General features: G+C 37.9%; 1 protein-coding gene across 1 annotated transcript; it reads right to left on the reverse strand.

Moving 5' to 3' along the window:
- Positions 1–224: 224 nt before the first annotated feature.
- LOC149831472 (mannose-6-phosphate isomerase 2-like) lies at positions 225–11,857 on the reverse strand. Its single transcript, XM_090013914.1, has 5 exons — positions 11,537–11,857; positions 4,468–4,635; positions 2,486–2,695; positions 979–1,245; positions 225–760 (listed from the first exon to the last, which is right to left on the reverse strand). Exons 1-5 carry the CDS (start codon positions 11,825–11,827, stop codon positions 422–424), a joined length of 1,275 nt encoding a protein of 424 aa, XP_089870040.1. The 5' UTR covers positions 11,828–11,857; the 3' UTR covers positions 225–421.
- Between the last annotated feature and the right edge of the window lie 6,038 nt (positions 11,858–17,895).

Consider the following 17,895-nt stretch of genomic DNA (forward strand, 5'->3'; position numbering starts at 1 on the left):
AGAAAAGTCAATAGACCCAAGATAAGCGAATTTATGACAGGTGAAACTAAAATATCAATATAAAGGGGAAAAACATATATGAATAATACCCAAAAAATTAATTAAACTACACATTGATCCTGTTGGTGATGGGGGTAGTTTGGATAAAACTAAAATTAAAAACAAATAAAAAATTACCTGCAAATAGCTTTGTTATTTTCAAATTGTTAAAATGGAGAAGTATATTTGTCTCCTAATGCCCCTCTTTCTTCCTTTATTAGTATAGATTATGTTTACAATATATGACGTTTAAGTATAGTTATACATCTGTCTTTCAGCAAGTCATTGAATATATATGTTACAAAAGCACATTACATGGAAAGACTAGAAACGGCTTTCATATACCGACCAAAGGGAAATTGGACGGGCAAGAAAATCAGACTCAAATAAACCTTCTGTTAACCACAGCTCTATACAGTTGAAATACACCAGACTTATCACCGCCCTCTGTGTTATCAACACTAGCAGTTAAGCTGATCTCTGTGTCTGCAGGAACAAGGAAAACACTGCCTGCTTGTAGCAAAACTTCATCCTTCAAACCAATCTTCATTGATCCATGACCAACCAGAACAATAAAAACAGATGGTTTCTGGACCGCATTGAAAGTTGTAGACTTTCCAAAAGGAATGCAACAATGGTCGACTTCAAACTCATCAAATGGTGGTCGATAACTCTTTGTGTATTCTGTTACTTCATCACCCTTCAAGATATCAGGGTAACCCTGCATGATCACATTACACAAGGGAGATGCCAAGAAACTCATCAATATCAGCATAGTCTGATTATGGCGCCATGTTTGAAAATTATACAAGATGTACTGAAACATGCAATTACAAGCGGGAGGAATTGTATATCTATGCATCATGGTGATTACCAATATTTTATTATTCAGAGGAACTTTGATAACATTAACATTTAATAAGTTATAAAATACTTCACCTGTTTATACGTAAGCATAGAACATAGAGTTTCAACATCACGGTATTTGGGTGTTAGTCCTGCTCGAACAACATTATCTGATGTTGCCATGCATTCAATGCAGTCACCATAAATGTAAGCATGAGGTTCATTTGCATCCAAGTGCAAAGCTTCGCCAGGATTGAGCTTCACATAGTTCAGAAAGAAAGATGATAAAACACCAACATCATTTGGATATTGTTCTTCTAGCCGCAAAGCAAGCTGCTCTTCAGTTGTCAAAAACCTCACCTACAAGGCAAAAAAGCTACGCTCCAAGTCAGGAAAGAGAGGCCGCACACACACACACACATTTATTGAAAGCTCAACAGAATGTAATATTCCCAACCAGACAGATCTTTGAAAAAAAAAAACCTTGGAGCCTTGTATTTACTGGCAACACCAAAGGAAAATAGCAGATGTAGCATCTGCCAGTATTGGGATACTAAAGCACCTGTTTGAAAATTTTAGGTGAACTTTTTACTAATCTATAGACAATCAGAATGCCAGTTAATACAAATAAGGATGTCAATATCTGGGTTGGATAACTGGCCTACCGGGACCCATTTAGTCAGATTAGGTGAAAAAAATTGAATCCATATATACGAGAAAAAATATGGTGGTTCTGTACCATAATACCATATAGTGGTACAGACTCTTGTTTGCATAGATCTAGTCACCAAATGGTAAATCTAACTGAACAGACATGTTTAACATAATTTATTTAGTATACTAGAAATTGTTATCATGTTTAATACACCATAAGATTTTGTACCATGATACCATATAGTGGTACACGCTCTTATTTGCATAGATCTAGTCACCAAATGGTAAATCTAACTGCATAGATGTGTTTAACATAATTTATTTAGTAGACTAGAAAGTGTTATCATGTTTAGTATACCATAAGATTCTATTTTGGAGATGGTGAAAATCAATGGCTCACAATTCATGAAAATAAGGATGGTTTAAAAATGGTATAAAATATCATATTTGAGTCAACTTTAACACATGAATATAATAAATAAAACATGTTAAACATGATCTAATGGTTAGATTTTTCTTTTGGAGCTTAGATCTATGTAAATCAAGTGTGTACCACCATAGAAGCACTATATATATATATATATATATATATATATATATATATATATATATCAAGAGAAAAAGTAATGATTTTTTCAAGAAGATCATAACAATTTTAAACAGGAAAACTAATAAAATGAAAAAATAAAGTGTAGATATTTTTAATACCATTATATAACTAAAAAATTCTTTTAAGATTTAAAAAGAGCAATGAAGAAAATTGCTATTTAGAATAGAAAATTTTCTGTAGTAATATTATAATATATAGATGTGTTATATTTGCAGATTTTCACATAATTATATTGAAATATTGTAAGGAAAATAATGATATCATGAGATTGTTAAAAATATTGGAGTTGTTTTGTGGTGTGTGTAATAATAAAAATTATAGGAATAAGATAGCAACCTTTTTTTCATCATTCAGGCGGTTTTTCATCTTGGTCACCATTTCTGAAACTGCATCTTGTCTAGCCGACATTAGTTGTGTAAAGACTGATTGCAAGACAACTTTCACATTCTCTGTGTCTGTGGATTTAATGCTTAAAAGTTCTTCTACATGCTCCGTGCCAACCAAATGTACAATCTCAGGTACACTATTAAGCACACTCTTAAGCTCCTGCAAATAAGAAATAGAGTGCATCATCACAAAGGAAGTGTGTGTGTGCAAAAAAAAAAAATGTACTTGCAAGCGCATGTGTGTGTTTAAGAGAGTGTGTCTCTGTATGTGTGTATTGCTTGAGATTCAGTAATACGTCTGATCTGCCTGATAAAATGGAGGCGAACCTGCCATTTAACAGACCAACACTGCTCAACTCCAAGAACTAGATCAGAGAACTATGAACACTGACGATGTTATGTTCATAGGTACCAACACAGGTGCATGCTTGCACAAACTTCCAGTAATGCAAGACGAAAAATCAAATTTGATCACATCATTCATATAGAAAATCCTACCATGTACTAATTAAAAGGAATCTTCCATAATTTTGTTCTATATTTTTGGCTAAAGATACTACCTCGTCTACAAACAATATAAACCGACAGAGTGCTCCTTGCATAAATGAACTAACTTCAGCTATAATAGTGCAAACAAGTATCTGCTTAATATAAATCCTGAATGCAAACCAACCTTGACTGAAAAGCACTTGCATCACCACTTTGTGGTTCTTACATAAGTTTCAGCCCCCACAACATGCACACCTTCACAAATTTTGATATAACCACTAGGGAATGCCTTTTCTCTTTAATGGAAACCAAATTAATTTCCTTACTATATCGTAAGCTTCTTCTAGATCAAGGAATTTCATAAGTAAACCCTTTTTTTCTCAAATGTTTTAGTAAGTTGCCTTAATAAGAAAATAGCTTTAGTTATCATCTATGAGTTGCCTTAATAGGAACATAGGCTGATACTATCTTCTATGAGTTCATCATATATTTTGTATTTAGCTTTAGTTACTACCTTCTTAATTTTCTATTTTGCTATATTATATTTCTTAACATCAATCGTATTTCTTCTATTTGTTGTCACTCTTTACATATGCCCTTTATCTTTGATATATTTTGGAAATCTTGACACCAACACCATGTTTCGTTATGTATACAGTGTTTTCCTTGAGAATATCCAAGCACCGCCCTTGTTGTTTTGCATATATATTTTAACATTTCAATCCAAAGTTTATTTAATCTATATTTCAACCAAACACACCATGTTATTTCCAAAACTTTTAAGTTTCCACCACCTAATCATTGAATTTCTGTTCACCCATTTTCTTACCACCTATCTTTAAGTCTCACATTTATTGCCAAGGTTATTCTTGGTTATAACCTTATAATCCATATATGTCTCCATTCACCTTTTATTAGCAAAAGTTAATTGATTTTCATTGCATCAGATGCACATTATCAGATGGTTACATTTGTTCTATTAATTCAACACAGCAACTAGCATCAACCTGTTTATGCACTTTTTATAAAACCATGGATACTGTCATTCTACCAACTCAGATTATTTCAGTTAGATAATTCACCCAAAGTTCAACCTTCCTAGTTAATCATGATAGAATGACATTAGTCAGGTTTCATAATATTAAACAACTAAAAGGACTCTAAAATGTTGTAAGGACACATAGAGAAGATCATAATGCATCAAGGACTTACTAAATAATCTGCAAGACATTAAAATTTTACAAAAAGTCAAAACCATAACATCAAGAGAAACAAAGAAATGCTTTCTAGACAACACCCACATAACTCACACAAATCATTGAACTTTGACCCCTATACAGTATCTCTGTCAAAAAAAGTCCCATATACAGTATCCAGCTAAGCAGATATACTGATTTTAAAAAACTAAAGAGAAAAAACCCATCAATTTTATTGATAAATTACCTCAAGATTAATAAACCCACACAAGGCTTCAAACTCTGTAAGTGCCAGAGCCATCTCAGGTTTGTGGTTTGGGTCCCTATAAATATCTGGTCTCTCCTTATGCAAAACTGGAGCCAATTCCTTGTCTGGATGAGCTTGAATTGACAATGCTTTGGCAACTGAAAGAACCTAAAGAAACCAACCACAAGAGGAAAAAAATCATTAGGGTATGATAGTTTAAAAAGAACCTATTAATGAGAAAAAGCAGATGAAAAAATTTATGTGGCAGGCAAAAGGAAAATTTTCCAAGAAGCACATGATATATGATAGAAACATTCAAGAGAAATAAAAAAGCAGCTTTTTCCAAAACCAAAGGACTGAGATTCAGGGATGTAACAGATCTTAAATGCAAAGCAACCATCTAACAAAACATGCACAGAAAGCCTACATAGAACACCGGAATAATATCAATTGGGAAAAAGGTTTTAGAAGAATATGAAAATAAATAGAAACAAAGTAAAAAATGACGAGCTCAAATAGTATATTAAAAATTCAAGAACCGCAGTAAGACAGGATGCAAGCGTAATAAGTTTCAAAAGAAGAAAGCTAAAAAACAATTTGATTACAAAATTGAATCCAATTGTGGAAAATAGAAGATTCTTAAAAAACTAAATGACAGTGAAATCCAACTACAGAAAGATCCTTTTATGGTTCTCTGCATGTTCTAGAACAACTGGATGGCATGACTGCCAATGTTCTATGACAACTAAAAATGCTGAAAGATTGTTAGCAAACGATGGAATATGATACAGTTTTCTAAATGGATTGATTTTTCTGTAACAGCTGTTATATTGTGGATAGATGATGAGTGATGATGATGGATTGAAGCATTATGGCCATCAGCTGAGCAGGTCAATCTTTTGTGTTAATTAAGCATTCAACTGACAACATTTCTCTAGAGGAAAGTACCATGTTCATACAATTAGAACTTTAGAAGAAAAATTGTAAAAATATTGGTAAGTAACAGGTTACCAGTGGAAAAAGCTCTCTCAAATATCAATTGCCAAATGGTAATCTAACAGCAAATTTCCAGACTGCTTATCATAAAATCCGGTACATTGAGATTTTAGAAGTTATTAGTTCTAAGGCAAGCTAGATAACAAGGGACTTGTAACATCCACGAAAAGGAACAACAAGATATCTCGAAATTGTGCAGCATAAAAGAAGCTAATGAAGATGCAACAAATAAATTTTGACAAATTACCATTTAAAATACAAAATCCATGAACATCAAAATGCATAATATCAAGAGATGGACAATGCTAAGTAGAAAAAAAAACTTAATACAACCGCAAACCGTAAGAACAACCACTTTTCTACAGAAGAACATATGATTTCTAGACAAAAAGGAACAATATTTTTCTGGCAGAGGAAAGAACCCATTCTGTAGTTTGAGCCGAAGAAAGAACAGAAGACCCTTGTTCTACATAAAAAAAAGAAAAATTTATCAACCAAATTAGCTAAAAGTGAAGGAAATTTTTTAAACCAAAAAAAGAAATCAGTAAAGAGCAAAAGAGGCTGAACTTGGTAACAAATACATCAAGAATGCTCTTAGCTCCCTGTCTGCATCAGGTCCTGGATCTTGAGATGGTGAGCCTGCATATTCATCGAACAGCCAACTCAACGAGAGTTTTTTGCCCATCATTTCCTTGGTTGTTTCCCCCAAATAATCCCTAGCCATCTGCTTGAAATTCAACAACCTACTACAGATACAGGAATGTCATGACACTTTAAACTTGTTATGCATGCTACATCCTCCAAGGTCATTGTAAAACCCAGTTTTATAAAAAAAAAATCTCGGACCCGGGTTGGGTCCACACCCGGGTCGGGTCCAGACCCGACCCGGATCCAACCCGTGCCCAGCCCCTCGAAAACCCCTTTTCAGAGGGGCTGGCAGCCCACGGCAGGGGGGGTCTCCGGCGACACAGGGGGCGGGCCCTGTGTGCGCCCCCTCCTTATTAAAAGGCGAGAGGGGAGAGGGGAAGGCTTACGAGCCTCCCCCGACCCCCCGACTCTCTCTCTCATCTCTCGTCTCTCCCCTCTGTCTCTGCTCTCTCCCCCCGACTCTATCTCTCGTCTCTCTCTCTTTGCATCTCCGGCGAGCCCCTTCACGGTGGTCACCTCTTCAGCAAGCCCCCCTCCCCGGCGACCTCCCTTCCCTCAGCAGCCCAGGTAAGCCCCCCTTCTCCCCTCGTTTCCCTTCCCCCCCTCTTTTCTTCCTCTGATTCGCCGGAAGGTGGCCGGCGGCCCCTGCCGAGCCTTCCTCCTCCCTTTTTCCGTCAGGCAAGGGGCTCCGCCCCCCTTGCCTTCCTCTTTTTCAGCAGGCAGGGGGTTCCGCCCCCCTTGCCCTCATCTTCTTAGCAGGCAGGGGGCTCCGCCCCCTGCCCTTTTCATCATTCTGGCAGGGGCCATGGCCCCTGCCCTTCCCTTTTCATGTAGGGGCCGATGGCCCCTACCTTTCTCCTTAAGAAAGGAGGCTGGAGCCGAAGGCTCCTGCCTCATCTCTCGGAAACCAAGCAGGGGCCAATGGCCCTTGCCCCTCTTTTAACCGACAGGGGCCTCTGGCCCCTGTCTCTTTTTCTGTCGAGCAAAGGCTCGACAGGGGCCTTTGGCCCCTGCGCTCCCCCTCCCTATTCATTTCCTTGGCAGGGGCCGATGGCCCCTGCCCCTTTCTTTTGAAAAGCTGGCAGGAGCCGAAGGTTCCTGCCCCTCCTTTCTTTAAAGCCAGCAAGGGCCTCCTAAGGCCCTTGCCCCTCCTTTTGAAGACTCAGCAGGGGCCAAAGGCCTCTGCCCCTCTTACTGTTATCACGGCAGGGGCCGATGGTCCCTGCACCTATCTCCTTTAACGGCATGGGTCATTGGACCCTACCCCGTTCTTTTCGTAACTGTAGGGGCCGATAACCCCTGCATTGAGTTGCGGAGAAACCGAGTTTTCTCCTTATCTTTATTCGTTTTATGCATGCTAAATAACATACTTTTGCAGTGTTACGCAACGGAGCCTGTTCGCGCCACACGAACTAAACCGACGATCACCTACGTTCGTAGACGACTTCATTCTCGCAACACCCCAAGGTAGGAGAAGTTGCACAAGGACTTAAATAATTAAATCAAGCTTAAATAATTAAAGATTGAAAGGACTTAATGATATATTTATATACATATACGTATATAAGTACACTTTTAAATCAAGGGCACGGTTTCGCTATCCTTGTCCTTTGCTTTCGCATTTCTCGTTTCTGTTTGCCGACGCGCTTTGCGCTCAGGCTTTTGTTTTAGCAATTACTACTTACTGTCTTTTAATTCAAGGACGCGGTTTCGCGATCCTTGTCCTTTGCTCTCGCATTTCCTATTTCAGTTTGTCGTCGCGCTTTGCGCCCAGACTTTTGTTTCTTTTAATTCAAGGACGCGGTTTTGCGATCCTTGTCCTTTGCTTTTGCATTTCCTGTTTTCGGTTGTCGTCGCGCTTCGCGCCCAGGCTCTTGCTTTTCGCATTATTGTCTTTCGTTCTTGCCTTGCCATCGACACAGCGTATTCGGAAGGAATACTTATTCCTCTATTTTTACCCGATATGTTTTGGGAAAACCCTTGATCTGAGGCAAGATCAAGTTGTTGGGTGGTGGGTTCATTTGTGAAGCCCATTTACCAAAACCAGTGTCGTAACTTACATAGCACCCAGACATTGCGACATCGGATGTCAGATTCGAGAAAATCACATGCCATATGTTGGCAAGTTGTGTGTCGTTTCGAAAGATTTGAAATGTTAAAATAGCTTTTTAAAAACATTATATCTCTGCGAAACACACTCCCGAGGCTCCTATTAAGGACCTATATCCCTTTCCTCGTAAGTGTACTCTTGAACATGCGAGGCATGTTAGTACTACGACGATTGGATGAGAGAGTCTTATGACCTCGATTAGTGCCTTGTGCACGTTGTTGAAAATACATATAAAAAAATAATGAGATCGCCTTCATAGGCAAGATGCTCGTTTTGGTCTAATGGACCAGAGCATGAAAAATGAGGCAACAGCTAAGAAACCCTGCCGCGCTCGATTCAACCTGGCTTCGTCAAGAGAGAGGACGAAGGGTACCAACTCCGATGGACAGACCATTTATGGCTTTTTACGGGCAAAAGACCTGTCTTCCCTAGTCATCGAAGGTTAGGGAGGATTGGGGCTACAATAGTTAGCCTAACACTTCTGCAGAAGTTGGATGCATCCCTATCAGGCCTTGGAGACTTACTCTCTCGACCATCGGTCGTCTCCATAGAAATAGGATTCAGTCAGACAACCGAGGTATTTTAAAATACTTAACATAATGAACACATGACTTGGACTCGACTGTTTCGACTCACGTGCCATGTACCATGTATGTACCCGCATGGCCGGTTAACAAGTAATAATTAAATTAAGCATGCTCACTTTTCAGTTTGTTGTACTTAGCTTGTTCCTCCGGTCTATCTACTTAGTTTGCTCGTTACTACCTGCTGCATAAATTATCTATGCCTAATTTAGTTCTTTCTGTCTTTGTGCTCTCTTACTAGTTTTTCGCAAAACTAACTCATTTCATGGGTACAGGTGATGAATAGGTGCATCAGGCGATGGCGCGACTGCGAGATGATTTAAGGATCCACTGTTTCTGCTCGTAGTTCTTCTCCTGGACATTTTGGTTTTTGATACGGGTTTTCCTAGAGGAAATCCAAATTTTGTACAAACTTGATACTCTCTTTAAATAGAAAAAATGGTTTCCTAAGTATTATTGAAGATCGTCCACGGTAAATCTTTGTTCTCTCGCTAACGTGCCCAAGGTTGTCAAACCTGTCCTTTTTCTTTTAATGAAATCGTTTCCGCTGATTTTAAAAATAAACTCTGTAAAGAAAAGGAAATTTTCAACTATTTCAAGAAAATTATAAGGTTCAAAATTTTGGGGCGTTACAGTCATGGTCATCACCATATTTGGAAACTGGAAGGTGTTGGTGTTTGCATTTCAATACCCGGTCATTGCATCAATTATGGTGTGGTTCAAGAACAATGGAGAGACCTCCAAAAAGTCCCTGAAGTGCATCCATCTGAATGTTTCTTTCTGAAACTCTAGGAATCTATTGTACCATTGATACACACAATGCCAACTCCATCTAACCTGTAGAAGGTACAATGGCTGTAAAAATAACAGTGGATATATATATATATATATATATATATATATATATATATATATATATATATATATATATATATATATATATATCGTTAAAGCAATAAGAACACTTAGTCTACAGTTCACTCCACACAACAGCAGTGCAGCCTAGGTGGTTTGTGGACAGGTGCAGTGTCGCCATGCACAACCGTCCCTGAGTGTTAAGCCATGCACTGGTCCATATCATGTGAATGCATTTCCTCCCATGACTGCACTGCCACATACAACTCTTCCCCCGCACCCCACCCCCCTCCGTTCCCTGCCCTCATCTCTTTGCCTTTGTTCTTCACTGTCAAATGTTGCTCTAGTGCGAAAGACATTATGCATCGGATTTGAACTAATGCCATCTCTCCTAAAAATGTCGGCATTCAACTGCACAGTACCATCCAATAGATCCTTGATCGAGATGACCCTGTCCGCCCCCCTCCCCTCATCTGATGCCACACACTGGTCCTCCCCTTGTGGCTGCCTCTCCTCATCTGAATGCACTACCACTGTGTCCTCCTCCTCCCGTGGCTGCCTCCACTCATCTCTCTGCCTCTATTCTTCACTGTCAAATGTTGCTCTATGCATCGGGTTTGAACTTATACCAAGTCTCCTACTTTTTTGTCCATGTTTGGAATTTGGCAGTAGGAGGTAGCTGGAGAAGGAGCTATGAAATCAACTTCTGTGGATTTGCTACTTCCTACCTGCCTGTTTGGGAGCATCATCATAATACCGGCCAGCACTTTGCAAATCCACTTTTGAAGCTGTTTGGATGATATGTGGATTTCATAGTTGCCTCTTCAGCTACCATGTTTCCAAACAGACATAGAAATGTAGCGAATGTGATTCATGTGATGATGGTGTGCTGTCTTTGGTGTGAAAAAACATGTGCAGCTACCAACTGCCCAGGAATGAGCATGTCAGGACATCAACTGAAGTCTTACCCATTTCATGAAGTCCGTGATTTCTACTAACGCGGAAATACAGTGTAACAGATAGTTTTGCATTAAGAATGTAGAACTGATAGTTTCATATTCAACAATTTTTTATTGAAGATGAATAACTCCTTCAAATGTACAAAATTGGAAGGAACAGTAATTGCAAATTTAACAAATGTATTCAACAATAGATTCTAACTGTTGATCCATATAAACAAACAAAATATCTAGAGTTTCTGTCTAACACAACAATCTAGTGCAGATTTAGATATGAGCCTCAAAGAAGGGTCAGTATCAGTCAATAAACATACCAGACTTAACCTCAGTGAGACTCAAAGGTGTATTAGATTATATAAGAAATATGCACAGAAATAAGCATGGTTTAACCTCGTTCTCTTGAGCATTGTAACAAAAAAATAGTATGCCAGTTCAATAAACTGGTTCAAACCCTAAAACCTGGGACGTTGGACCAGAGCGTTTAACAGGCCACAACATTGAGCCTTAGACTTTGTTTGGAAGCAAGCAAGGACGTTAGGCTCTGTTCAGAATGAATATAAAAAGGGAAAGGGAAAAAGAAAAAAAACAATTAAACTCTCCCTCTATATGACAAAGATTTGCCTTGAAATGGCTCTCTAGAAGAGGTAGAAGGAGAAGATTGCTGCAGCAGCAAACCTCTCAAGCTACGGTTTCTGAAAGCGGGAAGAGAACAACAGCAAAATGGAATTGTGAAGAAAAAGAAAGGGAGACCCACCTTGAACAACAAACTAGAAAAAAACAAACAACCCACTAAGAAAAAAAACCAAGAACTTTTTGTTGCCACCATCCTTCTTGGTACCCAATTCACCAAAAACGAGAGAAGTGAAGAAGAAGGAAAACAGAACGAGAATCAAAACCGAGGAAATAAGGACACCCACCTTGAACAAGAAAGGCAGGTCGTTCCCCCACCTCTCGACGACCCTCTGCCCGAGAGCTTCCGGATTCAGAGACAACCACTCCTTCAGAGGCACGGGGCCGTCGGGGGCCAAAACCAAAGAGGGTCCCGACGGGTGGGTGCCGATCCAGAGCTCGGCGTATGGCTTGTCCTCCTCAATTGGGGAGCCAGAGTTGAGAGAGAATATCCTCCCCACGACGCTCTCCTCGTCCCTCTTCCCCCACTCGTACTTCTGAACCGCGCACTTCAACAACACCGGCTTCGATGGCCTCATCTCTTTCCCTTCTTCTTCTTCTTCTTCTTCTTCTTCTTCTGAGAGAGAGAGAGAGAGAGAGAGAGAGAGAGAGAGAGAGAGAGACAACTGGGTGCCGTTGTTTCGGGAGGTTTTCAACTTTCAACAGTCAAAAAAGGGTGCGGTGACGGCAGAAGCGCTTCACGCGCACGCTTGGTGCAAACCTCCCTCCAACCCAAGACGCGTAATTCCCTTCTTAAAGCCTACTTAATGCCGTTAATTTAGAATTTAAAACTCGTTACGTAAGTGAAATATTTGTAAATATATGCATATAATTTTTTTCTCACTTGTTGATTTTCACGTGGACCGATAAGTGCGGCGCCATTAACAAGAGAGAATTCTCTTCCAATGCATAAATTTCTGCGGCTATAGCATACCACCAACGTACTTCTTTCACTTCCTTGACTGAAGGAAGTGGGCTCAGTTGTGGCAGAGATGGCAATGAGAAAAGCTAAATGTCAAGGTGAAAATTTTTCAAACGAGAAAAATTTTGCTAGAGAGAAGCAAGTACCTTTGATAGTGCTTAGCCTTATAAAGATGACATTAATATAGGTGAAAGAGCAATGGAACAGTAAAAATCCTTCAAGAGTGTCGATGGTTTATGACATCTTGAAGAACGTTTTAGAATGGATTCTTTTGGGTAGTCTTCATGTGGGTTTCTCTAAATAGTGTGTCCTCCTAACTCAAAGTTTCTGGGGTTTGCTCATTAAGATGGTGTGTCTGTGAATTGGTTATTTCATGATGGTTGGATTCAAGTGAAGATGGACTATCAGTGATGGGTATTGGCACTACGAAAATATGAAATCTACAACAAATCAGAAACAGAGAGAATTTTCCAACAAGACTTCCTATCGGATAGACAGACGATCAGGATTGGCAGGACTGTCAATCCTGATATTGCCAATCTTGATAACAATGGAAACTTTCGTAGTCGTTGTTCGTGCCCCAGAGAGAGACTTCAAAACTGTTAACCCACAGTTTTTTTTTATTTGTTTTGAAGTAAAAAGACTAGATGTGGATCAGTAATTCATAGAGTGGAAATGCAGGGATTGTTTAGTCTCAAATAAAGTGATCTGATTTTTACAAAAAATTCAGGATTATGTTTTAGGAAAACATAGATAGAACTCTAATATGTTAAGGAAACCAAAAATGAACATCATGGAGGGTGGACTTTACCAAATGGTGGTGTTACATTGGGAATCAATTAATGCGTGCTGCCCAACATTGGGAATAACATACGCATGTGGACTGGCCCTCAATGTCCAGACAAATTACTTTTTCCTTTGAATTGCTTTTTTCCTGTTAGTCTTGAGCCCTAAGAAATCCTATGAAAAAAGTCACCCGTCAGACTTGGGTTAGGATCTAGGAAAAATATATTCCCCGTAAGAGCACCACTCATGCGGTAGAGGATAGTAAGTGTTACCAACTTGAAAGGATGTCACAATTTATTGGTTATGCAAAATTAAAGGTTTTTGCATCAAGCTGAATGTGACTAGCAAATGATCTGAATTGTTTCAAAAATTAACATGCAAGTACGTTGGACCCTGTTTTGCTTGAAAATTTGTCTTAATCGAGTCCAAGCCAAATTTCTGAATATTATTACTTGGATAGGACTTGCCCAATTATCCTGCAATTTTGCATATAAATTAATCTGATCTGGTTCTGACTAGTTATCATCCAGGCATCAAGTCCGTGTAGGAAACCAGGAATGAGTTTGGCAAAAATTGTACCCTTCAGTTCCATAATGCTATAGACAAGGTTTGGACTATTTTCCTATTTTTTCAACATAGGCATGCGATTCTTTAAGGATCAAGTTGTTTTTCTTGGTAAAAGTTAGGCTGGACTAAGCTGTAGAATTGAATTTAGATACTAAGCTGTAGAATTGAATTTAGATTAGTGCCAGGCATGACGATCTCATTCCCTGAAGTTGGTAAGTGCACCTCTCTCTCTCTCTCTCTCTCTCTCTCTCTCTCTCTCTCTCTCTCTCTCTCTCTCTCTCTCTCTCTCTCTCTCAAATGTGGATTTGTGTAATTTGAAGTTTACGTGAAGTTCTGAATTCCACGTCGGAACTGTTTCATTCATTCAACGGTTGCATGATATAGCAAGATGGCATAGCCGTTCTGCCAGCACTATCAAGTGCAAAAGGGTTGGACTAGGAAAGTTGTTGGAAGGGATTCGGTGTATAGGTTTTCTATTGTCTACATAATAATATCAATAGTGAACTCAAATGAGTTTGCAGCCAGCCAAGGCCTAAGGAGCAGTTATCATTAGGGGTGTCAACGGGTCGGTTTGGTTTGGACCCAGGTGGAACCGGACCTGGCCCCAATTTTCAGGTATGGTACTGGGTCTAGACTTGGGTCTAATCAGATCCATCATAAGAGAAACCATACCCGGATCCAATAAGAACTACATAAACCAGACCCGGGCCATACCCGGTAAAATAATATTTTATATCATTTTTACATTGAAAAATTGTGGGTCTTAATCAGAACTCATGTCAAGCCCGAGTCTAGCATAAAATTTCACAAACTATACCTGGCTCCATGTATTAATCAGACATTTGGGTCTGGACCCAAGTCTTAATCGGGTCTTCTTATTTATCACTATACCCAGACCCTATAGAGTTTGGTACGAGTCAGGTCGGGGTAAACCCAACCCGTTGACACACCTAGTTATTAGACATGGTAACGCCCCAAACTTTATAACCCAAAAATACATTTTTTTTAAAACACAGTAGAAAATGTTTAACTTAATTTGGGTAAATTAAAATTTTGGGTGAGTTACAGGTATTCAAACGCATCACCATTCATCTATAAATCAATTTAAAATATTCATCAAATAAATGAATCATTCAGTCTTAAATTTAATAATCAATTAATCAAAATAAAGTCTCCGAGATTCAAATAGTTGGTTCATACGATACCACCACAGCATCCTGCAACCTCTCCAACTCGTTCACTCATTATCTAGATGTGTATAACATATAGGGGGTTAGACTTCAACGAGTTTCAGAAGGAAACATACTAACAGAGCATGTATAAACAATACTAAGCAAACATGTATTCAACATTAATTCAGAATAGACACATGAATAATTACAACAGTTAAACTCAGATAATGTATTGTCTGAACATGTTATTAATTAAACATTAACGTCATCAAGAGCATACTTTCAACACAGATATAACATAAATGCAACTGCAAAATAAAAAAATGTATCTACTCAACTAATGCATTGTTTCCCTTGCTTACCAACCCTATCGGGTACTTGAAGGGTATCTCACAAACACATATGTGACCACTTGGGGGTTTATTATGCTATGTATTTTAATTTTTCTGAGTGATTGATTGAGTTGGATGTCTACAAGAGCGGTTCACGATCGAGAAAAGATTTTCCAGTGATGCAAACCAAGCAAAATCGACCCTACACTTTTGCAAAAGATATGGACATACTGCTTAGGATAAATATTAGTAGACCACCGCCCTAACTCCAAGGATTGGGGACCAACCATGCTATTGTCATTAGAAGCATGATATCTCAATTGTCTATGGGAGTTTTGTACCACCCACTTTCTTCGAGGTGGACCTAGGATTTCTGATAACATATACCCTTGAGGGGCATACCCAGAATCTCGAATTAGTGCTATCTTTATTAAGGTCATAGGTCAATGCGACTATTTCACCAAGATAACCCATTTCATTCAGTATGTCTTGATTCTCTTTTAGAACCAATGCTTGACATGCACTCATAAGCATACATGTGCATGCATAAGGTTTTCACCGTCTCATGCACAACCACAATACATGACATACTTTGATTTGGCCTTGACATTACATGCCACACATATATTTATTTGTGCACACATGACACTACATTGGTTCATTAAACCACATTTATTCATCAATATGTGCATGCATATATTTTCATGTCTTATAGAACAATAATCATAAGCATATGCAGCATATCTAATTCGTGCTCTCATAGCACTAAGTCGATTCTTCGAACTATAGTTTCATTCAGGAGCATCCACCTGTGCAAGCATGCATATTATGTCTCATAGCACATAACTATGGTATGTATATCATCATGATGTATACCATAACATCACATTGCATGTCATAAGCTCATGCTACATGTCATACCATCATGTTATCATACAAACATATTTAATTAAGCATGCAATTCATTTTAATATTGTACCAAAAATTTATTGCATATGAATCAATACATGATCCCAAGTAAAGGCACAACTGTATAGCCTCATTAGTCCTACACATTGTACTCTAACAAGCTGTGTATTTATCTGGTCTAGGTTTGGAACCCATACATGTTTAACTGGTTCATTTTCAAAACCATGGCATGTATGCAAACAAGAGTTCCAAACTCGGAACTGCATAAACAAAATTTATTAGTCAGCGTAAATTCTGCCATGACCTGAATACAATGAATTTAAATCTAGGATTTTTACTGTAGATGCATAGATGTGTTAGCTGTCTACAAGAAAAAAACTTAGGTCCAATTTCATTTGGATCAGGGAGTAATGCATCTTTTACCAAAAACCATTTTTTGTTCACAGAATAGACTTGTCTGATTTGGCTTTACTGAAGAACTAGAAACCAATGAATTTACAAAATGAAATAAATTATGTAATTTTTATTATAGTTAGTTTGGTATATCTAATACAAGATCCAAAAGAAATTAAGTCTAAACTTCATCCTAATTAAGAACTAAAATTCACACACTATAATATATTTATGTTTTTGCACATACTATATTCCTGAAATTTTAGGTTTTAGAACAAACTTTCATAATTTTTAATTTTTAAACTGTAATGAATCTGTATATAAGATTTTTATCATATATTTTTTAATATATGAACTAACACATATAAAAATATTGGACATAAACATTGGATAATTTGAGAGAAATAAATTTGACAAAAATATGCAGCTATTATAAAATTTTTGTCATGACAAAAATTCTATTATGACTTGTTGAGCTCGTAACTCTCAATCCAGACCTTAAATGACCAAATTTTTTTTGGGACTACTCCTACATGTTTGGAACATCCCTATAAAATTTAAGAATTTTTAGATTTACCTTTTTTGGTGAACTATAAATTTCTTTAAAACTGATCAGAATATAAATAATATGACAACATGCATATTAAATAAGCACATGAATAATTTCATATTTTTTATGAATAAAACATCATAACCAAGCATTGTATGATTTTAATTCAATATAAACACATCATATACAAGCATGAGTACCCCTAAGCATATTGGAATCACAGAGATCCAATTCATAATATGAATCAAATACCAAAATCCAATGTATTCACATAAGAACATACATTTTCTCAAAATTGATTTCTAAAAAAGATTTTAGGTTATACGAAAACCTCCAATAAATCTTCCAAATCGTAAAAACCCATATTTAATCAATGCATAACCACTACTAATATACTAAATATGAAAAACATAAGCCATACCATAGATCTACATCCAAAAACACTCACAAAAATTCATAGAAAATACGTAGGAGTTTTTCTAAAAAAAATGGTTTTCCAAAAATGAACTTTGATTTATCGAAAACCTCTATAATCAATATCATATCAGCCTTATTTATTTACATGGTTGATATATGAACATTGATATGCATCTATGGATCCTACCACAATATGCATGTGCTTAGCATTATACACACACACCGTGCTGCAGTGCACCTACCTCAATAGCCAAAAACATTAGAATATTGAAGATTCAAAAATGTTGGATCAAAGCACTCTCCTCAACATTGGAAACTCCTTCCAACCAGCTATTGTACCACCAAGGTTCAGCTACTAACCCCAAGCTTCAATGATGTATCCTCCCAATGGGCATGAGGAAGAAGAAGAAGAAGAAGAGAGAGAGAGAGATAGGAGAAAAAGAAAGAAAGTGAGAGAACAGGGAGTGTATGTGATAGGTCTTCTTCCCCCTTATATAATATCTTTGACTTTTCACCCTATGGAATAGGAACTTTAGAAGTTTCCTATTCCAATGTCTTG

Source organism: Nuphar pumila, chromosome 7, assembly GCF_984573655.1.
Source record: "Nuphar pumila chromosome 7, dmNupPumi1.hap1.1, whole genome shotgun sequence".
Classification (NCBI taxonomy): domain Eukaryota; kingdom Viridiplantae; phylum Streptophyta; class Magnoliopsida; order Nymphaeales; family Nymphaeaceae; genus Nuphar; species Nuphar pumila.

What these genes read in the sequence shown, in the direction of transcription:
- LOC149831472 (XM_090013914.1), bottom strand. Translation starts at nt 11,827, where the DNA reads ATGAGGCCATCGAAGCCGGTGTTGTTGAAGTGCGCGGTTCAGAAGTAC. An exon ending in ACCTGCCTTTCTTGTTCAAG is followed by an intron (nt 4,636 to 11,536) that starts GTGGGTGTCCTT and finishes TGGTTTCTTTAG; the next exon opens with GTTCTTTCAGTTGCCAAAGC. An exon ending in GCCTGAATGATGAAAAAAAG is followed by an intron (nt 1,246 to 2,485) that starts GTTGCTATCTTA and finishes TTTGCCTTGTAG; the next exon opens with GTGAGGTTTTTGACAACTGA.